Here is a 26,788-nt window from a genome sequence, read left to right as displayed (position 1 = left end):
ACTGGTTGGGCGAACTCTCATGCACCCTCAAGGACACTGCCGTGGGTGAAGAACGGTTCACTGTTCCACGGCCAGGAAGAAAACCACATTGCTCCTCCTGAATCTGAGATCTGGGATCGACACCACACCAGTCTGCCAATCTAGAGGCACTGTCCCCGATGTCCACGCGATGTTGCAGAGGCGTGTCAACTAGGACAGCCCCACAACATCCAGAGCCTTTAGGAACTCTGGGCGAATCTCATCCACCCCCGGGGCCTTGCCACCGAGGTGGTTAAAAAGCTCCTCGGTGACCTCAACCCTAGAGATAGGAAAAGCCTGCCTCACAGACCACAGACTCTGCTTCCTCATGGGAAGGCGTGTCGGTGGAATTGAGGAGGTCTTCGAAGTATTCTCCCCACCGACTCACAATGTCCCGAGTCGAGGTCAGCAGTGCCCCATCCCCACTATACACCGTGTTGATGGTGCACTGCTTCCCCCTGGTCCTCAGAACTTTGAGGCAGCTGTGCTAACCAGTCGTCCACCGTTCCGCCACATTTAATATAATAATAATAATAATAATAATAATATAATATTTCAAACACTTTTTTACATCTTGGTGATGTAAAGTATCACTTATATCACTCTCCACTTTATCTCTATACTTGGCTGACACTGATCGCAGTGCTACTGCTACTGGCATATATTATACAGTATTTCATTTTCACAAGGCATGAAGTTAAATCGATAAGTCAATATTCTGCTGTGATTGCAAGTTGTTCTTTTTAAAATTAAATAGTAAAAAAAAAAGATTTGTTATTCATATCAATTCATAATAACATTTAGGACTGGCCTACAGGAAAGAGTTGTTTATTTGTTGGCTGTATCCATTGTTTTGGTCATAGTAAAGAATAATCCTCCTTCGCAACGGCATCCTTCTAGCTGATAAAGTTCTGGTCAGGTGGCCGTGGAAGTAGTGTCTCCTCCAGTACCGCAACAGTGGTACGGATTTGTGGTCTCGTCATGAGTTGAGCTTGGCTTGCCCTAGTCGTGGCAATCCGTGTAGCGCGATAACACATCAAGGCAAGGCAGGAGTCAGGCTGTTTTAGAATTAGTTTGGCAGTTTGAACAGCTCTCTCGGCGGCAAGTTTCATAACTTGAAGACATGAAAAGTTAAAGTCTCAAGATGATTACCTGATAGCTTGAGGGAAACAGGAGCAGTCTCTTGCTGGATATGGGTGATCAGCTCCCCATCAAGGGCAGCGGCATTCTTGGGATTGGTCAGAGCCTGTAGATGAATTTTCAGCTGCTTAACTAGGCGGTGGTCAATGAGATTGACGTCAGCTCCAGTCTACTAGCGCTAAAACGAGCAGAGACACATCATTCCAGCAGATGGTAGCAGAGATCTGAAAACAGACAGAAGAGGAGGAACTTGCATTCTGACTCACCAGTCTGCCAGTTTGATGGACATATGGGACAATTTGCAATGTAGTGGCCCGCCTTGCCACAAACCAAGCACAAATTAGAGGTTCTCCAGCGTGTTTTCTCCAAATCTGAGAGTTTTGTTTGTCCAAGTTGCATGGGTTCACCGATCTCTGGAAGTGGGGCTGGTGACGAAGTCTGCGGCTCAAAGGAGGATTTGAGAGTGGAGTGCTGTGGAGAAGGAAGTCCGTGACCTCGAGTTGCGTTCCCTCCGCCGCTCACGGAGACGACAATCCAGTCTGATAGAAAGATCAATCAGCTGATGTAGGGAGCTTGGCTCATCCCTGGAGGCCAACTCGTCTTTAAGAGACTCATTTAGGGCCCCCGAAAACGGCCCTCACTTTCATTGCGACTCAGGTGTCGTCAACCAACCCTCCGACTTGGTCCGTGTTTCAAGATGGGTCAGGTAGGCTGCCGACATCGCTGCAGACCCCTGATGCCTGGTTGTGGGCCGGTACCCGCCAAGGTCGAGGACTCACTGAGCCCTGGTGGACAGCCGCACCTGGGGCAGGGGGGGCCCTTCCTCGTGGAAGAGGAGGGCGCAGCGAGCACTTGTTCCATGGCCCCGGGGGAAGCGGCGAGGTCCGGGCGGGGGAGCGCTGTAGACGGAGCGGGTCGCGGAGGAGCTAAGGGGGGGAGGAGGATAAGCTGGTGGCACCACAGCGGGGGAAGTGCGCCCGGCGGCCTGGGCTGCCGAGAGTTGGGCTCTCCTCCGCCAAAACCCCTGCCCCACCTCAGGGAAGGGGCGGGGACGGGAGAGGGAAGGGGATGCTCATGCTCTGCGGACGCCCGGGCGGACCGCCGGGTTGAATACCCCGCACGAACTGCACAGACCCCAACCGTTTACCTCTCAACGGTTTCAAGCCCTGTTGAACTCTCTGTTCAAAGTTCAAAGCCAGCCGAGACAGCCATCCCACCCAGCCGGAGACAGCCATCCATCCAGCTGTCCATCCAGCCGTTCATCCAGCCGTCCATCCAGCCGTCTGTCCATCCATCCGACCGTCCTGCCTCCCCCACCGCAAGCGAGCACGCAACGACCCTGCTTCAGACCAAGTGGGTCTAGCCTCGGGGGCTGCAGGGCATGCTGCACAGGGTGGTGGTGGTGGGCAACCCAGCTGAGACAGCCACCCAGCCAGCCGGAGCCGGCCGTCCATTCAGCCGTCCGTTCATCTGACCGTCCGTCCTGCCTCCTCCCAATGCAAGCGCACCCCGACCCCGGGTCCAATTAAGCCGTAGGCTCCACTCCTGGTGGTGCCCTTCCGTTAATTCCTTTAAGTTTCAGCTTTGCAACCGGACGCTGCCCGGCGGGTCATGGGACTAACGCTAGTCAGCATCGTCTCTGGTCAGAACTACGACGGTATCTGATCGTCTTCGAACTTCCGACTTTTGTTCTTGATTCAAGTCAAACTCCGGTTGTGGCACATCCACCGCGGAAGAGCAGGAAACACAAACGAGGCATATATAAGCTCAGCTTCGCTCCCCATTGAATAATTACTTGCACTTCGCCGCTCTCCTGGTCGGGTTTCAACGCGACTCGAAAGCTGGAAAACTGCCACTCTGCTGGTATGGCAAAATCAAATGACTCCAGGGAACCAAATTTGTCATCCTTTTGTCACTGTTAGTGTGTTGTCCCCAACTCTCACACCATAAGATGAGAAAGGAGTGAGGCTTCGGTTGTGTTGGCACGAATCTTTTTATTTTACAAACCTTCAGTCCAGTAAGAAACATCTTTTAACTCTCTCTTGCTGGTAAGATACTTCCGAATAAGTCAACACTTTCCTGGATGACCTAGGGCATTCTTGGATGGACATAAGGCAAATCTCACAACAGGTACCAACAATTTGTTCCATGTGTGTATGATAATTATGGCCTTGTGAAAACAACATTCTAATGGTAGCCTAAAACCTTTGGACAGTGCTGTAAAAACACACAAAGTTCTATTTATATCATGCCTAATTATACAGAAGTATATCAGTTACTGTATATGAAAGAAAAACAATGATATGGTAAATTATCAATCAAGCAATCATCCCCTTCACTCCAGGCCCCCACCTGTAAACTAAACTGTTTGCCTTATACTAAATTCATCCATCCACAGAATCCTCGAGTGCAAAGATGAGGAGATGAAGTGCAATTAAAGGTTATTGGGATGGAGTCTTAGGACAAATGAATAAATAGGGTGAACCCAAATATTCACTCCCCATGTATGTGCAATATTTGGGTTCTGGCAGCGGATACTTCTGGCCTAACACTCATACTAGTGGCAATATTTGGCAGATCTTTGACTGCTTAATGTAGTACAGCTACCTCTTCACTGAGCAGAGCAATGCAGCATTCTGTAGCCTGTAGTACCGCAGCACAAGGTGTAAGGAGGGAAACTCGTCTCCTGCTGTTCTTAATATTTTCTTTCTGGACACAATTTTTGCTGTCTAGAACATGAATCCTACTGATTCTTATCTTGCAAGCGCTCAAACATGGTTTCTCACATACTTTTGTGGCAAATGTTGAAAAAAAATCAAATCAGTGTAGCTGCATAAAACATGGAGAAGTGTCTCTCGCAACAGGAGAAGCACCTCGTCCAATTTCCAATCTCATTTTTGTATTTTAGATATGCATTGGATGGGTGGTCACGGATTGCATTAGCTTTTCTTTTGAAACTTGAAGGTGTCTTCCACAATAGCACTGGGAATTTTTGACCTACATCATCTTGTTATGCACCCAGCAACTGGAAATACTGCAACTCATGGAGATGAATAGTGATGATGTTTTCTATAGATTTATAATGAAAAGACAATGCTTTTTTATTTTTCATCCTATTGATCTCCTTTCGTTGCACCAGCAACCTGTTGTAGGTTTGTCAATCATGGCTGAAAAAAACTGGAAGAGCTGGAGGCATAAAAACATAGTTTTACATTCGGAGGGGCAACTAAAAAGTGATATATTTACGTCTTTTTGTTGGACCGTTGTAAACATACTACAAAATTACACAATACCTTCGAGGGTTAAACATGAAATAATTAATGGGATATCCACAGAGGCATTGTAACCATGTTAGAGTGGAAGAACAACAACTAATGGACACACAGTAGCTACTAGAAGCAAGCTACATATACTGGAGATTTCCTCTCACTTTATAACTCCTCTACTGTGTGTGTAATTAAACAGACTGCTGTAGTCTGGGGGTAAACACCATTACAACTGTTCAACCAGACAATTTGTTGTAAAGTCACCTTTACCCAGGAGATTGTCTGCATTTGTGTAAATGTGTGTGTGTATGCGTGTGTGTGCGCGCTGGTGTGCGTGCGTGTGTACGTGTGTGTCCGTGCTGCAGTCTAAAAAAGGACGTCCTGGGTGCTGCACCACTGCTACGAAAGAAGTGACATCATTAAAACAAAAAAAACTGCTGTTCAACTGCTGTCACATGATGGATTGTAAGACTGTAAGATTGTGTGTCTGATTTTGACATTTGATTTTGTCTGAGTTATGTAATTACAATAGTGATTTGTTTTTCTTTTTCAAAAAGGTATTTTCCTTTTTAAGTATCACGAACTATGGCAGTTTCTCAAGGTCAGTTTTGTAATGTCTTGTCCTTAGTCATTGTCCAAACACAGAAAGAAAATGTTCCCAGTGAATATTTGAGGACAGTGACGGACGGGACCCAGGTTCAATTCCATCAAGTGCTTTTGCGATATTGGCAGGGGGAGTAAATGAGCAGCATTACACACTTCACCAGTGACATTTCCAATGCATCACTATAGACTGAGAGCCAGGTCCGCTCCGCAGGATGTTTCTTGCTGCCCTTCTTTCACTATTATTTTCTGTTATCTTATACCTTGGGCCATCACAAGTTGATAACGACCACCCCCAACTCAGCCCCGTTTGGTTTTAGACGCCCAAAAAAACAACCTTTTTGGGAAGCGCTTCCGATGAAATTATGTAATTGTAAATATTAAGGTACTTCAATTTCATAAATGGTCATATAACCCCAACATTTTGCTTGGTGTATCCTGATATATAGGAGAAACTTTCCAAGATTCTTGGGTTTGCTGCCTTTTTGCTGTCAAATATCCCCCTCAACATACCCCAAAATACAAAAACAAAAATCTCTCTCTGCCTGATAAATTGTCATCAAAGGTGATCACTTTTCAGCATTTTATTATCCAACCCCAATTCCAATGAAGTTGGGACGTTGTGTTAAACATAAATAAAAACAGAATACAATGATTTGCAAATCATGTTCAACATATATTTAATTGAATACACTACAAAGACATTTAATGTTCAAAATGATAAACTTTTGTTATTTATTTAGCAAATAATCATTAACTTAGAATTTTATGGCTGCAACACATTCCAAAAAAGCTGAGACAGGGTCATGCCATCACCTTTTCTTTTAACAACATTCAATAAACGTTTGGGAACTGAGGACACTAATTGTTGAAGCTTTGTAGGTGGAATTCTTTCCCATTCTTGCTTGATGTACAGCTTCAGCTGTTCAACAGTCCGGGGTCTCCGCTTCATAATGCGCCACACATTTTCAATGGAAGATAGGTCTGGACTCCAGACAGGCCAGTCTAGTACCTGCACTCTTTTACTACAAAGCCACGCTGTTGTAACACGTGCAGAATGTGGTTTGGCATTGTCTTGCTGAAATGAGCAGGGGCGTCCATGAAAAAAGACGTTGCTTGGATGGCATCATATGTTTCTCCAAAACCTGTATGTAACTTTCAGCATTAATGGTGCCTTTGCAGATGTGGAAGTTACCCATGCCATTGGCACGAACACGGCCCCACACCACCACAGATGCTGGCTTTTGAACTTTGCGTCCATAACAGTCCGGATGGTTCTTTTCCTCTTTGGCCCGGAGGACACGACGTCCACAATTTCCAAAAACAATTTGAAATGTGGACTCGTCGGATCACAGAACAATTTTTCCACTTTGCATTGGTCCATCTTAGATGAGCTTGGGCCCAGAGAAGCCGGCAGCGTTTCTGGGTGTTGTTGATAAATGGCTCTTGGTTTGCATAGTAGAGTTTCAAGTTGCACTTACGTATGTTGCGCCGAACTGTATTTACTGACATTGGTTTTCTGAAGTGTTCCTGAGCCCATGTGGTGGTATCCTTTACACATTGATGTCGGTTTTTGATGCAGTTCCGCCTGAGGGATCAAAGGTCCATTCAATGTTGGTTTTCTACCTTGCCGTTTACATGCAGTGAGTTCTCCAGATTCTCTGAACCTTTTAATGATATTATGGACCGTAGATGATGAAATCCCTAAATTCCTTGCAATTGTACGTTGAGGAACATTGTCCTTAAACTGTTCGACTATTTTCTCACGTACTTGTTCACAAAGAGGTGAACCCATCTTTGCTTGTGAATGACTGAGCAATACAGGGAAGCTCCTTTTATACCCAAACATGGCACCCACCTGTTCCCAATTAGCCTGTTCACCTGTGGGAAGTTCCAAACAGGTGTTTGATGAGCATTCCTCAACTGTCTTTTTTGCCACCTGTCCCAGCTTTTGTGGAACGTGTTGCAGCCATAAAATTCCAAATTAATGATTATTTGCTAAAAAACAATACAGTTTATCAGTTTGAACATTAAATATCTTGTCATTGTACTGTATTCAATTAAATATAGCTTGAACATGATTTTCAAATCATTGTATTCTTTTTTTATTTATGTTTAACACAATGACCCAACTTCATTGGAATTTGGGTTGTACATATTACTACCTCAAATATACAATAAAAAACTTCCCAGGTTTATCAGCTTCAATTTAAGTCCAAGATAACTTTTCTATCTAGAGGATTACAGCTGGTATAACCTCCCAGTTCTCCAGTATACCTCAAAGCGGAGAAAACTGAACTTTCGAGCATTACCATTTTTTGCATACAAACAATATTTTTAAGAAGAGTTTACTTGACTAATCTACAGCTACCTGTATTATATGAAGTGAATGACCTTGCAAGTGAATAGCCTTGCTGGCCCTGAAAGTCCATCACTGGAGGATTCCTATCGATGTTAGGAAGACACAAACACAAACAAATGAATAGTGTAAAAAGAAAAAGTGACAGAAAGGAATTAGGAAATAGAGACAGGAGAAAAAAAGAGCAGTCAAAGATGAGGAAGATAATGACAGAAAGCTTGAAAAAGATACAGTAGACAGTTGCTCAGGGAAGGAGGTAAAGCAAAGAGATTTAGGTTATAATGTATGAATGACAGGAGTGAGGGAATGGGATGATGAAGAGAAGAACCACTGAGGAAAGTGGGGAAGCAAAAAGCATGTTCTCTTCTGTGACGTGTCATATAGGTTTAATAACTGCAAGTACAGTAGCCGGATTAGGAGGTTGAGGTTGAGGAGCTTCCATTAGCAAGTATCAAAATCCACACTCACTGAAATCAGACTGTTCTTGCCTACAGAGCACATCAACTAAATCACCACACTCAAATTTGATAGGATATAAAATACTATTATACGTATGTCCAGAACTTTGTAAATGAGATTTTTTCAAAGAGCATTTTACAAATACTGCATCCTTACAAACGTATTCGTGAATCAAGCCCATTGTGAGGATGACGACAAAATACTGTGTATACGTTTTGTACTCTCTCTATCTATAGACATCTATTTGTCCTAACTGTAGACTGATGAATATTAATACTTTTGAGGTACTTTGCTAACTTTTTCCAGCTTTATACAAGTCAACAATTCTTAATTTTATGTCTTCTAGGAGATCTTTTTAGCGAGGCATGGTATACATCAGGCAATGCTTCTTGACAAGAGACAATTCTGAACTGGTGTGTGTGTTCAAGTGGCCAGAGCAGCTTTAAGCCACACCTCCAAGCCTGTCTCATTGATGGGACTCCAGGTTGGATCACAACTGAGTCTAATTAGCTCTTGGAGAATCAGTAGTCTAGAGGTTCCTTATTTAAATACGTGTTCTGGAGTGGCGCAGTCTTAAGTCCTGATCTCAACCTGATTGAGATCCTGCGGCATGACCTCAAGAGAGCTATACACACCAGAAATCCCAGGAATATTGCTGAACTGCTGTCATATAATGCCCTGCAGTTCCATTATTGGAGCCTGGAGGGCACTTTGCGTCCTCTTTCTCTCCCACCTCCCCTCTCTGTTTTCAACACCTGTCTCCAATCAGCCTCATCACCACCGGTATATAAGCCTGCCTGTTCCCGGAAATCCTCGCCAAAGTATTGCAGCTACCTCAAGCGGTACCACGGCCCACTGGCTTCTAGTAAGCCACTTTATTTCTCATTCCCCTTTTGAGTCCTGTGTCTCTCCTAGTTCCCAGTGTACTCCCTGTGTTCTGGATCATTCCTGCCGCCAAGCCAGCCGCCTGTCCTATCCACTGCCTTCTATCGTTCCATGCCACTGCCTGCCAACCCACCTAGGACCAAATCCATAACCTTTCCTTAATAAACTGTTCATCATATCACATCTGCCTCCGCCTCCTCTTGCGTCCAGCTCCTCTCTATACGTGACAACTGCAACAGTTTTTTCAAGAGGAATGGTCCGAAATTCATTTGATTGTTATGCACTCGTTATGTCTGATGAGCAACTACAGGAAGTGTTTGGTTGAAGTTGATCCTGCCAGAGGAGGATGAACCAGTTATTAAATCTAAGGGTATGCCATAGCATATTTCCTCCCCGTGCTGTGAGTGCTTATGTTATTTTCAATAAAAATATAAGAACATGTAGTTAATTGTGTGGCATTAGTTCATACAGACTGTTGGTTTATTCTTGTGATTTAGGTAAATATCAGGCCACATTTTATGACCAATTTATGGAGAAATTTAAGAAATTCCAAAGGGTTCACATATGGTTTCCTCCCACCAATAAATAATAGCAAAAGAATGAACAATATAGTTGCACTAAGACATTGTTGACTGCAATTTTATTGGTGTAAGACCTCCCATTTGGAAGGAGATTCAAAGAAAAACCTTGGTCTGTAGCTTCTCTTTAATATTTTTCAGCCCTACTAATCGGTGTGTGTTTGGGAGTGTGCGTGAGAGAGAGAAGGTTTGTGTAACCAGGACAGCTCTAGATAGGGCTGTTAAATTAGACCATGGTTAATAAGCTGTGGGACTCAATGTGCTCTCTTTGGATTAGACGAAGACTTCATCTGTCTGTCTTCATCATTGACCTGACACATACCCACATAGCGCACCTCACACACACACACACACACCATTTGTGCACCAATACGGTATACGTATACAATGACAACAAAATGGTTCTTCAGACAAAGAAAGATTGATGAGCAAGAAAACAATATTGCAACCCTTTACACTGACAGAAAGTGTACAGGACAAGTTTACTTGGCACACGTTACTTGTACATCTCCTTAACTGTTTGTATTTGCAAATTATGAGGGTTTTTTTCTTCTTCCCTCAAGATGGCAGCACGTGCATATGCAGCACTGCTCTCTGTCCCAAACGGTGTTTTCGTGTTTTTCGTCTTATACGTCAGTGTTTTAGTCCGTCTTCGTCATGTCTACATGTTCCAAGTGCAGATACAGTCTAAGCTTCTGTTCGACATCAGCAGAACTACTTTTACGCAGTTAAAGTCTACTCTCACTGAGGAGCTACGGAACTACGGTCTGCTCCGGGTGCCTACAACAGCTGCAACCCCCACTCCTGCATCGCGCCCAGAGTGGTGGAAGCAGAAGAAATAGGGCAAGCGCGGAGGTATCTGAGCTAGGCTAGCGGCTAAACCACACAAGCCAGCTATTCCCTTCACCGTGTTAGCCAACGTATGATCTCTGGACAACTAGCTGGATTACATTTGACTACTCCGCTCTACCCGTAAGACTGTGAGTGTTGTGTTTTTGTGTTTGTGGAACATGGCTTAACAGCAGTGTTCCAGACAGCCCCATTCCGTTCCAGCAGTTAGCTACTGAGCAGACAGAACTCTCGCGGGAGGTAGACTGTGTGTTTACATCAATGTTGCCTGGTGCCGGGACGCTATCTTGGTCAGTCTTTGTCGGTCAGCACTGCTCACCGCTACTGGAGTTTATGGCTCTGAAGTGCCGGCCGTGTTTTATTTACCGAGGGAATTCACTGCCATACTGCTTGTGGCCTTCTCCAAACTCCAGCAATAACAGGAGTGAGGCGCTAAATGAGCTATACCATCATATCAGTGAACAGCTGACAGCCCACCCAGATGCTTTCCTCATCCTAGCTGGGGACTTCAACAATGCTGACCCCAAGGCTGTGTTTCCAAAACTCTACTCAAACATTAACTTTCCAACATGGGGAAATAACACTGGAAGATATCTTTACCCCCCTGAGAGGGCCTACAAGGCCCTTCCCCTCCCCACTTCGGCACCTCAGACCAGCTCACTGTTATGCTAATGCAAGCTCACAGACCACTGGTTAAATTCTCCCAACCAGTTAGGAAACAGGTACGAGTGTTGCCAGAAGGGTCCCTTGAGGCACTTCAAGACTGTTTCGCCACCGCAGACTGGACCATGTTCAGACAGGCTGAAACCTACACAGAGACTGTGACTGCCTACATCAACAAATGCATGGATGATGTTACCAGCACTAAGTCCATCACTGTCCGTGCTAATCAGAAGCCATGGCTGTCGGGGCAGGTCTACAGACTACTGAAGGTCCGCAACACAGCTTTTAGATCTAGGGATGAGGAGGGCTTGAGGATAGCCAGGGCCAATCTGTCCCATGGCATCAGGGAGGCCAAGACGGAGTACTCCAGGAAGATCGCCCACCGCTTCAGTGACAGCAGTGACACCAGGAGTCTGTGGCATGTTATTCTGACCATTACAGACTATAAACCCTCACCACAGACTAGCAACAGCTTCACCTCCCTGCTAAATGAGCTAAATTACTTCTTTGCTCGCTTTGAGGCACACAACAGCAACCCCTGCACAGAAGACTCCACCTCCTCCTGGTGACCAAGGGCTGACACTGACCCGGGACAGCGTGAAATGATCAACACACGAAAAGCCCCGGGCCCAGACAACATACCTGGACGTGTTCTGAGGGACTGTGCAGCTGCACTCACAGATGTCTTCACGGACATCTTCAACACCTCCTTGAGTTAGGGTGTTGTCCCCACGTGCTTCAAAGCCACCACCATCATCCTGGTCCCGAAGAAGTTGTCTCCCTCCTGTCTCAATGACTACCGTCCGACAGCGCTCACTCCCATCCTGATAAAGTGCTTCGAGCGGCTAGTCATGGACCACATCAAGTCCTCCCTCTCCCCCTACTTGGACCCCTTCCAGTTTGCATATCGGTCCAACCGGTCAACCGATGACACTGTCTCCGTCGCCTACCACTCTGCCCTAACACACCTGGACTCTAAGGACTCATATGTCAGACTGCTGTTCATAGACTTCAGCTCAGCATTCAATACCATCATCCCTAAACAATTGAGCTACAAATTGCACCAGCTGGAGCTCAACACTTCGATGTGCATCTGGCTGCTGGACTTTCTGATAGGGAGGGTAGTACGGGTCGGCAGAAACACATCCAGCACCATCACTCTGAACACGTGGGCTCCTCAAGGTTGTGTGTTGAGCCCCCTCCTCTTCACCCTGCTGACCTATGACTGCACATCGACATACAGCTCCAACCTCTTCATCAAGTTTGCAGACGACACAACTGTGGTGGGTCTCATCAGCAACGGCGAAGAGACAGACAGCAGGAGTGAGGTGAGCCGCCTGGCCGGGTGGTGCACGGACAACAATCTCTCCCTAAATGTGGAGAAAACCAAGGAGATTGTTGTGGACTTCAGGAGAGCGCACTCCCAGAGAGAGAGTGCGCAGCACCAAGTTCCTTGGAATGCACATCACCAAGGAAATCTCCTGGACCAGCAACACCTCATCACTGGCCAAGAAAGCTTACCAGTGTCTCTACTTCCTGCGCATGCTGAGAAGAGCCAGAGCCCGACCCCCATCATGTGCTCGTTCTACAGAGGGACCATAGAGAGCATACAGAACAACTGCACCACTGTGTAGCACGGAGCCTGCACCGCATCCTGCCGAAAGACTCTCCATCGCATAGTGAGGGCAGCTGAGAAGATCATCGGAACCTCTCTTCCCTCCCTGCAGGACATTTACAGCATCCGCCTCACCTGCAAAGCCCTCCGCATAGCGTGGAATGCCACCCATCCATCATACAGCCTCTTCAGTCTGCTGCCATCAGGGAGGAGACTGCAGAGTCTTTTGTTTTGTGGAAATGACACAAGCACATGGCAAAAGACTAGAAGACATTGTGTTAAAATATACATCTTATTTTATAAATTGGTTCTTCATTAAACTTGGACACTTTTGACACCTAAATAAGTAGTTGGTTTTTTTTACTTGTGTATAAGTGCTCTGATCCATACTCAATTGCTGTACACTTCCCACCCATGGTACATTGCTCATGCACAGTCGCACGCATTACCACCCAACCTGAGCAGAGATGTTGCAGTCGGGACTCTCATTGCGCCACATTTAAGGTATTTTCGCACTGCACTCTCCTAGTGTGAAAGGTCCGTACGGCAGCACGCAAGGACAGCACTGGAGGGGAAACTATGCCCATATTTGGAAGTGCTGACATAGCAGCTCTACTACAAGGATGTAATGGTGGCTTTCCCTGCTGGTAGACAAGTATACCGCACCTCAGAAATATGTATTTGTCATTCTTGCAAAAGAAAGCCCTTGATCTTCATATTGTAAGGAGGAGGAGGTGATGAACAGTAGTAGCAAAAAAAAAAAAAAAGGGAATGGGTGCATAACATTAATGGCACGGCAGGATCTGAGAGAGTTTAAGCTTGTTCATGAGCTACAGTTCTACAAAGAGCATTTCAAGGTGTTTTTGAGGCTGAGCAGGGAGCAGTTTGAAAGCCTACTGCAGAGACATCTCAGTACTTTACGTCAGTTTTATATTTTTCCAAAGCTCAGGACACTTGGACACCGCATTTCTTATGACTTCCTCCATTTTCCCCTTGCTGTTTATAGTACAAGTTTGCCAAACACTCAGAAATCACTCCGCCAGCCCCTCTCCGATTGGAGGTGCTTTCTGACGTCACCACGATGCCGCTCTTGAAAAGAAAATTGTTCTATTCGAGGGCGTGTCGCGTTAACTGCTGCGACACGGCATTCCATATTCCTGTCCCATTAGCACATATGCAAGGAACTAGAAATCCGACGGTGCCCTTTGCGTTGTCAAGTGCAGTGTGGAAAGACCTTTAAAGGGAATGAGAGGAGCCGCTTTGACTGGTGGCGAATTAAGTCTGCTATAAACACATCCATAGTGGCACATCCAGTCCACTGTCTGAGCCGCCAGTGACCTAACCAACACCATTCTTACCCGCCGCTGGCGCACAGTTGTGCCACCCTAAGAGTGAGTGCTCTATCGGCTTGATTTTAAAGCATACTGTATTATCTGGATTCAGGATGTTGCACACAACAATTATGTAAACTGTTTGTAATAACTACAATAGTGCTTTGTTATGCGATACTACTGCAGCAACGCATTACAGTTCCATATTAGTGCCCCTTGGAGTTTGACAAGTGTCAAGTAAAAAACTGTATTGAGCCTGTCCTTGGCCAGAGATGACAACAAACAAGTGCCTGATGATGAATATGTTTGAGGAGCATATTTTTACATCGTACAGACAAATACTTTGTGATGACTGTTTCAGGTGTTATTATAATCTATTTTGCAAAGACGAAAATACACGTAGACATTTATCTCAGCCGTTAAGGGGGAAATATCACTCACACACACATGCGCACACAATGGAGCATCTTACTGCAGCATATAAAAAGTGGTGTAAGGAGGGAGCGAGGGAGGGAGGGAGAGCGAGAGAGAGAGAGCAAAAGAGAGAGACAGAGAGAGCGAGAGAGAGAGAGAGAGAGAGAGATATGGGGGAATGAATGGCAGGCAGCAGGAGAATGCTGCAGCAAAAACAGAATAGAATTGCAAACTCAGAAAAAAAGCTTCCTGAAATACATGGGTGATTAACAAAACTGCAATACTTTAGTTAAACGGTGTATACAGGATATAGTGAGTGGTCGATGTTTGCTCAATGATAAATATACACTATATGTTTAATAGTCTTACAACATTTAAGAGTGCTCTGCATACATGTGGATCGATTGAAAAGCTATGGCATACCTGACATAATATGCCTAATCATCCCACTATTGTTTTGATATTCACTTATTTTTCTTCATTGCTTTTTCTCTATATCACACAGTGAGCTTATGCTTTATATGTTTTACTACTTTTCTCGCTGCGTGTGCTGTAATGGATGAGTTTGCAGCATTGAGGACATTTGCACTAACATCATTGCTCCACTCTCCACCGTGTTAGCGATACCCCCTAATGGCAATTTCTTGCATAACAGCTTCATATGGTGCAATGCCTCAAACCTCGTCTTGCACAAAGAACAAAATATTGAACAAATGAATGCAGGGTTAAGGCTGGAATTAGCCAAAGTAACTAGTGTTCACAGACATGACAGGATATTGTTGTCATCTATTGTAAGATTAAGAAGACAAAGATGAGTTTGAATTGGAAACGCATTAACCCCCTCCATTTTCCCCCTTCCTCTGCAGTATGTGGCATTTGGTTCACTCTTCTTCATCCTCCTCTCCATCTCTACGTTCTGCCTGGAGACCCACGAGGCCTTCTACACCATATACAACCTGACTGAGAACGTCACTGGTAGCAATGTGACACACGAGGAGGTACTTGATGTTTTAATGTGTTAATGTGTCTGTTGTGAGCTTAAACATCGAAATTGCATGAATGATCAAAACCCTAACAATGACTGGCGTTTCAGGTTTATGCTGTTCATTGCGAATGATTTCAACATTTACAAAATAACGTTAATTTTACATTCAATCCACAAACACAACCACTTTTCACTGGTTAGTCAGGACAAAATCCTTTGTACCCCTTTGTTAAAAAAAGAAAAACCCACAGTGGTTACTGAAATAACTTGATACTGACAAAAATAAAAAATAAAATTTTATTAAAAATTGACTAGAGGTGCAACAATTTATCAATTAATCGATAATGAGTTTTGATAATCGGTTAATTTTTTAAATCCTCAGAATTTCAGCCTCTATTAATAATTATATTTATTATTATAATAAATCAGGCTGGTTATCTTTGTCCATCCATCCATCCATCCATTTTCTACCGCTTATCCGAGGTCGGATCATGGGGGCAGTAGCTTTAGCAGGGACGCCCAGACTTCCCTCTCCCCAGCCACTTCATCCATCTCTTCCGGGGGGATGCCGAGGCGTTCCCAGGCCAGCCGAAGGATGTAGTCTCTCCAGCGTGTCCTGGGTCGTCCCCGGGGTCCCCGGGAACACCTCACCAGGGAGGCGTCCGGGAGGCATCCGAATCAGATGCCCCAGCCACCTCATCTGGCTCCTCTCGATGTGAAGGAGCAGCGGCTCTACTCTGAGATCCTTCCGGATGACCGAGCTTCTCACCCTATCTCTAAGGGAGAGCCCGGACACCCTGCGGACGAAACTCATTTCGGCCGCTTGTATCCAGGATCTTGTTATTTCGGTCACGACCCACAGCTCGTGACGATAGGTGAGGGTAGGAACGTAGATCTACCGGTAAATTGATTGCTTTGCCTTTCGGCTCAGCTCCTTCTTCAACACAACAGACCGTTACAGAGTCCTCATCATTGCAAATGCTACACCGATCCGCCTGTCAGTCTCCTGCTCCATTCTTCCCTTCCTCATGATGAAGACCCCAAGATATTTGAACTCCTCCACTTGGGGCAGGATCTCATCCCCGACCTGGAGAGGGCACGCCACCCTTTTCCGACTGAGGACCATGGTCTCAGATTTGGAGGTGCTGATTCTCATCCCAGCCGCTTCAAACTTGGCTGCGAACTGCTCCAGTGAGAGTTGGAGGTCACGGCTTGATGAAGCCAACAGAACCACATAATCAGCAAAAAGCAGAGATGCAATACTGAGGCCACGAAACCGGACCCCCTCTACGCCTCGGGTGCGCCTAGAAATTCTGTCCATAAAAGTTATGAACAGAATCGGTGACAAAGGGCAGCCTTGGTGGAGTCCGACCCTCACCGGAAACGAGTCCGACTTACTGCCGGATATGTGGACCAAACTCTGACTCCGGTCGTACAGGGACCGAACAGCCCGTATAAGGGGGTTCGGTACCCCATACTCCCGAAGCACCCCCCCACAGGACGCCCCGAGGGACACGGTCGAACGCCTTCCCCAAGTCCACAAAACACATGTAGACTGATTGCGCGAACTCCCATGCACCCTCGAGGACCCTGCCAAGGGTGTAGAGCTGGTCCAATGTTCCACGGCCAGAACGAAAACCACACTGCTCCTCCTGAATCTGGGATTCAACTTCCCGACGGACCCTCCTCTCCAGCACCCCTGAATACACCTTACCAGGGAGGCTGAGGAGTGTGATGTAGTTGGAACACACCCTCCGGTCCCCCTTCTTAAAAAGGGGGAACACCACCCCAGTCTGCCAATCCAGAGGCACTGTCCCCGATGTCCACGCGATGTTGCAGAGGCGTGTCAACCAGGACAGCCCTACAACATCCAGAGCCTTGAGGAACTCCGGCGAATCTCATCCACCCCGGGGCCTTGCCACCGAGGTGCTTTTTAACCACCTCGGTGACCTCAACCCCAGAGATAGGAGAGCCCGCCTCAGAGAACCCAGACTCTACTCCCTCATGGGAAGGCGTGTCGGTGGTATTGAGGAGGTCTTCGAAGTATTCTCCCCACCGGCTCACAACTTCCTGGGTCGAGGTCAGCAGCGCCCCATCCCCAATATACACAGTGTTGATGGTGCACTGCTTCCCCCACCCGAGACGCCGGATGGTGGACCAGAATTGTCTCGAAGCCGCCCGGAAGTCTTTCTCCATGGCCTCACCGAACTCCACCCATGCCCGAGTTTTTGCCTCAGCGACCACCAAAGCTGCATTCCGCTTGGCCAGCCGGTACCCATCAGCTGCCTCAGGAGTCCCACAGGCCAAAAAGGCCCGATAGGACTCCTTCCTCAGCGTGACGGCATCCCTCACCGTTGGTGTCCACCAACGGGTTCGGGGATTGCCGCCACAACAGGCACCAACCACCTTACGGCCACAGCTCCGGTCGGCCGCCTCAGCAATGAGAAGTTCCGACTAGATATAGTCGGACTCGCCTCCACGCACAGCTTGGGTTCTGGTACCAGTCCTCTCGAGAGGGGTTGGACTCTCTTCCACTCTCGAGTTGCCCACAGTGAGAGGCGCCGAGCAGGTGTGGGTATACTTATTGCTCCCCGGCTCGGCGCCTGTACGTTGGGGTTCACCCAGGTGGACGAGAGGGTAGCCTCGAGTAGCCTACATTGCTGAGGCGGCCAACAGGAGCGGTGATTATCTTGGTGGTTCATCAAAATAAGACATTTGCAAACATACTCTCTTACTTTAGAAAAAAATTATCAATATTTTTGCCTATTTTCTAACATGTTACGGCTCAGTCCTAATCTAAATCAATTTATTTTTGTGCATTTTCTGCACTGTCAGTTTCAAATAATGTCATTTTTTTAAAATAAAGGGCTGGAAATGTTTAAGTTATTTCAGATTCATCGATTAATCATAAAATACAGACAGATTAATCGATTATTAAAATAATTGTGAGTTGTAGCCCTAAAATTAACTACCAGTAATTGAAATCTGGTATTGCTTTTTTGTTTTTTGTGGTCTAAAAGAATAATTTAAAACAAACCTAGGCTCCAGCACGCCCGTGACCCCAGTGAGGATTAGCGGTACAGAAAATGGATGGATGGATGGATAATGAAACTGGCCTAGGGAAATATGATGGTGTGCTTAACTTATGTTTCAGCTCCGTCCACTTCATCTTCATCTAAATCACATGAATGAACAGAGTCTGCTTAAATTAATAACGTACAAACAATTATATGTTTTAATAAATCAGGTTGAAGTCAGGACTTTGACTAGGCCACTCCAGAACATGTACAGGTATTGTGTTCTTCTGAAGCCATTCTGTTGTTGATTTGCGTCTGTATTTTGGATCATTGTCCCGTTGCTACATTCATCCTCTTTTGAGCTTCAACCGTTGGACAGATCGCCTCAAGTTCTTCTGCAAAATATCTTGATATACTTGTGAATTGATGGATAATATCAAGCTGTCCAGCCTCTCAAGGAGTAAAGCATGTGTGTTGGAAATTCCTCTTTTGCAGAATAATTAAGGAAACAGTCTCATCTTTATGGGATTTTTATAACAAAGCGCTATTTACATGATCTGCGATTGGCTGGCAACCAGTTCAGGGTGTACCTGCCCGATGATAGCTGGGATAGGCTTCAGCACGCCCGCGACCCTTGTGAGGAGAAGCGGCTCAGAAAATGGATGGATGGATGGATATTTACATGATATAAACAACAGAGACAGAGGGAGAAAGGAAAGGGAAGGGAGAAAGAAAAAGGAGAAAGAAGAAACCGGAGAGCTCGAGGGGTTGTCCTCCTGCTCCCCACACTCTCTGAAGCCGAAACTCCAAAAAACACATAAAGTCCTTCAGTCAGATTCAGTAAATTTCCATAATCAGGACATTCCCACCAGCTGTGGTAGCCCGCTTGGGCATGTCCTTGGATAAGACAAACAATGGCTTGCTGCTTTTAGCAAGGCTAGAGATCTCAGAGAAGTTACACCAGAGATATGGAACAATAAAAGAATACATTATAAAGGAAACGCATTAATGTGAATATATGTAATTTTGCCAACTCACAGGCCCATGCTCCCTCCACCATGCTTCACAGTTGGAATAAGGTTTTAATGTTAGTCTACTGTGCCATTTTTCCACCACACATGCTCTGGTGTTCCTCCCAAACAATTCAACTTTGGTTTGATCTGTTCACAGAATACTTTGCCAGGAGTGCTGTAGAACATCCAAGTACTCTTTAGCAAACTTAAAATGTGCAGAAATGTTTTTTTTTTGACAGCTACGTCTTCCTCCTTGGTGGTCTCCATGAACCCCATTCTTGTTTAATGTTTTACATATGGTAGATTTGTCAAGAGATGTTGGCATGTGCCACTCTAAGGTTCTTTACCTCACATGCTGCTATGTGCTCTTGCAGTCATCTTTACAGGATGCCCACTCCTAGCAAAAGAAGCACCAGTGCTAAACTTTCTCCATTTATAGACCATTTGTCTAACTGTGGACTTTTAGAGACACTTTTGTAACCATTTCCAGCCCTTTTGCTGCTTTTCCTTCTGTGAGCTCTTTTGAGCGAGGCATGGTACACATCAGAGGCATGGTACACATCAGAGGCAATGGTTCTTGACAAGAGACTGTTCTCAACTGGTGTGTGTTTTTCTTGTGTTTTCTTGTGGCCAGATCAGCTTTAAGCCACACCTCCACACCTCCAATCGGACTCGCCTCCACGCACAGCTGATTCATTGATCCGTTCATTGATTAAACTCCGGGTAGGCTTACACCTGACTCTGATTAGCTCTTGAAGAATCTGTAGCCTAGAAATTCACATACTTTTTCCTCCCTCTTCTGTGAATGTTTACGTTATTTTTAATAAAAATATGAAAACATATAATTCTTAGTTTAAGTAGACTCCTTGTTAATTATTGTGATTTAGATCTTCAATCAGACCACGTTTTATTACCAATTTATGCAGATGTTTAAGAAATTCCCAAGGGTTCGCATACTTTTTCCAACCACTGTATTACCTCTTAGGTTACTCAAGTTATGTACTTGACAAATTTCACTCTCGCAGCATTGTAGTCATTCAAAAAGAATGAAGCTTTGAAAATTGCAAATATTAATCTCTAGTTTTCCATTATTATTTAAATGTTTTCTCTGGCATGCTTGTGTTAATTTCAGATTTATATTGTTGCAATGAAGTAAAACGTGAAGGAGTGAATTAATGATTTTTTTGTTCAATATTATTATCTGTGTTGCTTCCACTTTACAGATAGTGTTTGAAGTGGTCACAGATGGATGGCTGACATATGTTGAGGGTGTCTGCGTCATTTGGTTCACAATTGAGGTGCTGCTGCGCGTTATCTTCTGCCCTGACAAAACAGAGTTCTTCCGCAGCACCCTGAACATCATAGACTTTGTGGCCATTGTGCCCTTTTATCTGGAGGTGGCGCTTAGTGGCCTTTCCTCCAAAACAGCCAAAGATGTGCTCAGCTTCCTGCGTGTGGTGCGCTTTGTTCGAATTCTTCGCATATTCAAGCTCACTCGCCACTTTGTCGGTTTGCGGGTCCTGGGCCATACTCTGAGGGCAAGCACCAATGAGTTCCTCCTGCTCATCATATTCCTGGCACTCGGGGTCCTCATCTTTGCAACTATGATTTACTACGCTGAACGTGTAGGTGCTGACCCGGAGGATCCAACTGCTGGTGTCCACACAGACTTTAAGAACATTCCCATTGGGTTTTGGTGGGCTGTGGTGACCATGACAACACTGGGCTATGGAGATATGTATCCGAAGACGTGGTCAGGAATGTTGGTGGGCGCCCTCTGTGCCTTGGCTGGTGTGTTGACCATCGCTATGCCTGTTCCTGTCATTGTCAACAACTTTGGTATGTACTACTCCCTGGCCATGGCTAAGCAAAAGCTCCCCAAGAAGAGGAACAAGCATATACCCCGACCCCCACAGCCAGGCAGTCCCAACTACTGTAAACCAGACGCTCTCGCCATGGCAACCGCCTCGCCGCACAGGCTAATGGGCAATGTCCTGGGGCCTGGCATGGTGGGATCTGGCAGCATGATGGGTGCTGGAGATTGTCCACTTGCACAGGAGGAGATCATTGAAATCAACAGGGCAGGTATGTTATCAACAGGAAATTAGATCAGTTGTATTTGTTATAGTGGCTAGGCATACTGTTCATATACTCAATTGTCCACATAGCCAATTATAGTGTACAGCAAATACTGTACTGTAATGACATTGTGCAGGGCCCTGACCTCTGCCAAGGCTAAAAACATTAGAATCTGAATCAGCACTACCACAATGGTTCACCAGCTAATCTGTATGAGCCAACATATTGATATTGCAACAACGTCACTAAATAACCAATGTTTTTAGCTTATCCACTACACACTGCCCGGTTCACATTGTTTTGATGAAGAGGAAATAATCATGACATGGTAAAGACTTGAGCAGACTAGTGTTACTTTGTTTGAATAAGTTATTGGATAATGTATGTATTATTTTCGCTTGGTATAGACCAGTGGTTCTCGAACCAGGGTCCATTCCGGTCCTTCTATGATCCGTAAATTGGGGGTTGGCAAAATAATATGCAATAAATTATGTTTTGTCAGTTATTTAAACGTGCATACCTACATATGGGGACTAGAGTGCCACTAAAATAAATACAATATATTTAATGAAATACTCCACCCAATCTTAGCTTTGGGTCAATTAAATAGTCTGATATGATTGCGACATATCACATACTGTACGTCTGACATCCCTACTGTACATGTGTCCGGCATTTCTTTTTCCATGTACAGTTGTACAGGTGAGGCAAGGCGAAATATCTGTGGCTTGGAAACACATACCCCAGCCGGGTCTAAAGGTTCAAACGTCAATAAATCACTGACTTGTCAATGTTCAGCTCAATTGACTCTGAGAATGTTTTCCACCAGGCTCCTTTCTTGTCATACGGAAAGCAATGTGAAAATTATTCAGGTCCTGTATTTCTTAGCTTTTTAAAAACATAGCCATTAGAGCGGTCAGAAAAGTCGCTAAATATAATGACCAAATCACTAAGTTGGCAACACTGACTGTGCTTTTGTAAACTACTGCACTTCCTTTCTGGTCAAAGCCATGGAAACAGTGAACGTCAGCTAGCGATGGTGGATGTACAGTATTACCGTATTTTCGCGACCATAAGGCCCACCGTATTAAAAGGTGCAGTCTCAGTTACGGGGTCTATTTCTGTATTTAACACATACATAAGGAGCACCGTATTACTGGGCGCAGGCATGGTAAACATACGTTAGCTTAAAACATACAGTAACAAGCATGCACGCTAAAACATATGCTAGCATCCATGCTAGCGTACGTTTTTAAAAAGACAGCGGGAGCAAAACTGAATTCGGTTGTACTTTATTGAAGTATTTAACAATGTACTCACGTTATTTTTTGATCAATCCTCATCCACAAATACATCAAAGTCCTCATCTTCTGTATCCTAAATGAACAGCTGGGCAAGTTCTCCATCAAACACGCCAGGTTCCCTCTCGTCATTGTCGGAGTCATTCTCGTTGCCGAGGTTATTCAGCAATGATGCCGGCGTTTTCCTGCTTCCTCCACGTGCGAACCATGGATTGATCTTGAATTCTCTCGCGGCTGCTCAATTCCCATGTTCCTCCGCGTAGCTGATAGCTTGGAGTTTAAACTGTGCTTCGTATGCGTGTCTCTTCGTAGGGGCCATTTTCGGGGGTCCTTAGCCAAACCGATGTTTTGCACAATGCACATACCGGCACTATATACCTACTGGGGGCATGCCTTTAGCGTCCTCTTTCACGCGCACTCTTCCCACTTTCACGTCCGCATGCTGTCCTCAGTCACGTCCGCCTTTCCTCTATATAAGCAGCATGTCAGCAGGAAATGCTCCCAGTCAGTCAAGCGGAGGGCTCATCAAAGTCATACAACAACATTTGCAGATTTTGGAACTCGGTGTACACATAAGGCGCGCCGCATTATAAGGCGCCCCGTCCATTTTGGAGAAAATTTACGACTTTTAAGTGTGCCTTATGGTCGTGAAAATACGGTATCTAATTCAATCAATCAATACCTTTCATGTAGAAGATGTAAAATTTTAAGCTCAGAAGTATTTTGACATTTGGGAAATTGTAAATATGTTTAATGAAAATCCTTTCCAGTCGGTGAAGGCTTTAAATTTAGTTTATTTCTCAGAGCCAGGCCCATTCTTCTTTGCCCGGCCTTTGCTGCAGGTAGCTTCAATTGTTGCTTATTTGTGTGTCTTGCTGCTTTCACCATTGTCTTCAGTAAGTAAAAGGTATACTGCAGGCTTGAGATCAGTCATTGGAGAATATTAAATGTATTTGACATCAAAAAGTATTCAGTTGATTTTTTCATTAGTTTGCAGTAAAAAGACAAGTAGGGTAGATGGGAAAAGTTCCAGGTCAGGTGTAACAAAAGACATATTTCAACCCCGAACTGCAACCTATGTGTTTTCCCCAGTGGAAAACAAAGGGAAGGCGGACGGTGCAGTGGCCCCAGGGGTGGCATCCAAATGGGGTTTTGGCAGCATCGACTGGCATCCACCGATAAGTTTTCCCTGGCAAACGTTGTTAATAGGCACCCAAAAACCTTGCTAACCTCTGTCGTTGATTGCTTTTGGGGGGTATCTAAATTGAATCCGGCCCCGGGCAGCGAGTAAGCTTGTCACGCCAGTGGTTTTCCCCTTGTATATGGGCCAGCACATCTATGAAGAAATCCTGTGGTGTTTGCTTCATTCATGCGAGGGTAGCGGCGCTCATAGCTGCTTCACCATGACAACGTGCCTGCTCACAATGTCCTAAGCGTCCGACAGCTCCCGGCTGAGAAGAACATCGCCGTGCTGGAGCAACCTTTCTACTCACGTGACCTGGCCCCGTGTGATGTTTTTTCCTCTTTTTCAAGCTCAAGGGGCTCTTTAAGGGAACCCATTTTGAAGACGTAGAGGACATCAAGATAGGAAAGAAGGCTCAGGGAAGTGTTTTACACTCCATGGGGATTACTTCTAAGGGGAAAATGTGTAGTTTTTAATTTGGTGTGAAATATGTGGCACTAGTCCTGCAACCTTTCTGACAAACCTTGTAGGTATTTGTGGCTACTAATGTAAATTGCTCACTAGTGTTTATTGATGATGTGACTACAAATTGTGAGAGTGGTAAAGTGTATTGGGCTTTATTCTCGGCTCACATTCAGCAGAAGGCTCCAAAACAGAGAGAATATTTTACAGTGCAGATAATAACTACTTTAAACAGATAATAATGACTCTAAACCAGGGGTGGATCCAGGGGGTGGCCTGTGGTGGCCACGTGTGTTGGGAATGATCTGGAAAATATTTCCGGTCGCAGTTCGATCAGCCACTAAGACGCCCCGCCCTTCCCCTCCCCAATAAAGAGCGGTTTTCAAGGGGGAAAAAGTATGATGAGCACCGCCCGTTGGCGATTGGTTTTCAATGGTCAAAAACTTCGATCAGCACATACCCCCACCCCATTTGTCGACAATTTGATTTCGTGTCCCCCCACTAAAAAATTCCTGACTTTGCCCCTGCTCTATGTGAAATTAGCTAAAATAAATGGTATATTCTTCAATGACTGAGTCAGTAACCTGATTTCAAACAAATAGACTAGAGTACAGCTTTTACTGATGGAAGACATGTAAAAGCAGCAAGACCAACAAAAAGCGAGTGGAGTGTAGTGTGTTTGGCTGCAGTAAAGTGCTGGTAAAATATCTCCAGAGAGGAAATTCAGATCTTGGTGATCACCATGGGCTTGAGTATTCAAGCACTCATTGAATGCAAATGATTTTTATTCAAGTATTACAAACTGCCTCACAGTCTGGAGATTTGGATTCAAATAAATGTTTCAAATTATATGTTTTTGAACCCTCGTAAATTATTGCGGAAAGTCTATACTTTAATCACATCTTGATTGTTTTAGTTCAATTCCCGTATGATTTAGGTTGAGGAATGAAAAATCATACAAACCCTGACACAGTACAAAAACCTATGGATCTAACTACTCTAGGTAGCCTGAACATTGATGCTGCAGTATTTCCTTTCAAGTGTGTTGTAATTTGATCTCTTTAGTCAAAAGAGTGTGGAACTTTGTGTTTGCCCCCTTCTGGCCTGTGACTGCTAAGCTTTTAAATTTCACCAGATAAATGACAGCTGTGTTAAAACCTACACACACTTTTCCCCATTGATCCATGCGCTTGTGTAGTACAGTCTGAATGTTCAAACTTTGTCTGCACCCCACTCTAGAACAGTGTTGGTCATGTGATTAGACCCAACCATCCAGGCTCCCTTACTCCATACCTCTTCTTTCTCTTCTTTGTTTCCCATTATCCTTTTTTTTCTACTTCCAGCACCCTGTTTTTCCTAATCATTTTTGTTTATGTTTTGTCCTGGTGTTTATCTCCTTGTTACACCATCTCATCTGCCACCTTTAATTCCTATCTCATGTTCCCATATTTACTGATTTTGTGCTCTCAATGTTCCTTTTCTCTCTTCTTCTACCTCTTTATTTCTCACCCCCCCCAGACTCCAAGCAAAAGGGAGATGCAGCAGCTAATGCAGCAGCGCTGGCTAATGAAGACTGCCCCACCATTGACCAGGTTTTGGGGGATGACCGCAGCCCAGCCATCAGGGGCCACGGTTCCACCACCAGCCGCGAACGCTACCCGCACGATCGGGCCTGCTTCCTACTGAGTGCTGGGGAATTCCAGCGTACAACAGATGGCAACGTTCGAAAAGGTAGGACCAGCAAATGGCTTTACCTGGAGGTTGACAGCACACTGTTTCTAGACACGTATAGTTTTGGCTGGCATGTACTGACAATGGTGTTTTTCGTTATTTACATCAATGATTGAAATTACATTCCAAACAAACACACGTAAATATAATGTGTTACATAGTAACAATAATAATAATAATTATTATTATTATTATTATTGTTATTCACACACCTTACACAAAGTGTGCAATAAATACTTAAAATTCATCTTCACACACATGCACACACGCATACACACAAATTTAATTCACTTCACTTTTCTGTACTGCAGAGACACTTTGTCGAGGTAGTTTAAATTATAGATCATTTTAAATGACATCAAGACATCTCGTCACCATAGATAATTACTGACGTCAGTTTTTTTTTAATTCCTTCTATCTTGCATGTACTGTACATGTATATACGCTAAAAAATGTCATATAGTTAGAAGATTTTATGTTTTGAAGTTGTTTTAAAGAGGATGTTCATAATGTTTAATTTTGCATTTTTAGCCAAGCTGTCATCATGGCTCAGGTATGGAAAAGCAGAAACAGAAAAGCATTATAAACATAAAACCAGGGTAATAATCAACATGTTTATATGTAAAATTACTAGGACAACATTTTCTATATTTGAGGTATTTTTATTAGTTTTACAATGTCATCTTATTCATTTGGAAAGTGTCATCCCATTCACATCGTGATTACACAATATCAGGAATGACTTCAGCTCCAGTAGCTTTCTCAAGAATACTCTAAAATGGCTGCAAGGGAACTGGGAATTGAGCCTTGAACCTTCAAATGAGAGAGAATAACTGA

The 26,788-nt window shown here is 44.7% G+C and overlaps 1 protein-coding gene across 5 annotated transcripts in view; it reads left to right on the top strand.

Moving 5' to 3' along the window:
* LOC133466159 (potassium voltage-gated channel subfamily C member 1-like) overlaps nucleotides 1-26,788 on the top strand; it is a 102,277-nt gene that overhangs the window by 35,849 nt on the left and 39,640 nt on the right. For all 5 annotated transcript variants that reach the window (XR_009784863.1, XM_061749580.1, XM_061749582.1 and 2 more), the window contains exons 2-4: nucleotides 15,047-15,178; nucleotides 20,419-21,280; nucleotides 25,739-25,951. Coding sequence is in view for 4 of the 5 variants with exons in the window: in XM_061749580.1 (XP_061605564.1) it covers nucleotides 15,047-15,178; nucleotides 20,419-21,280; nucleotides 25,739-25,951 (1,207 nt within the window). In the remaining variant the exon portion in view is untranslated. The remainder of the gene's footprint in view (nucleotides 1-15,046; nucleotides 15,179-20,418; nucleotides 21,281-25,738; nucleotides 25,952-26,788) is intronic.

This window comes from Phyllopteryx taeniolatus, chromosome 16 (genome assembly GCF_024500385.1).
Source record: "Phyllopteryx taeniolatus isolate TA_2022b chromosome 16, UOR_Ptae_1.2, whole genome shotgun sequence".
NCBI classification, from domain to species: Eukaryota; Metazoa; Chordata; class Actinopteri; order Syngnathiformes; family Syngnathidae; genus Phyllopteryx; species Phyllopteryx taeniolatus.
Note: the sequence above shows the minus strand (reverse complement) of the source record. Positions and strands in the feature narration are given on the sequence as shown.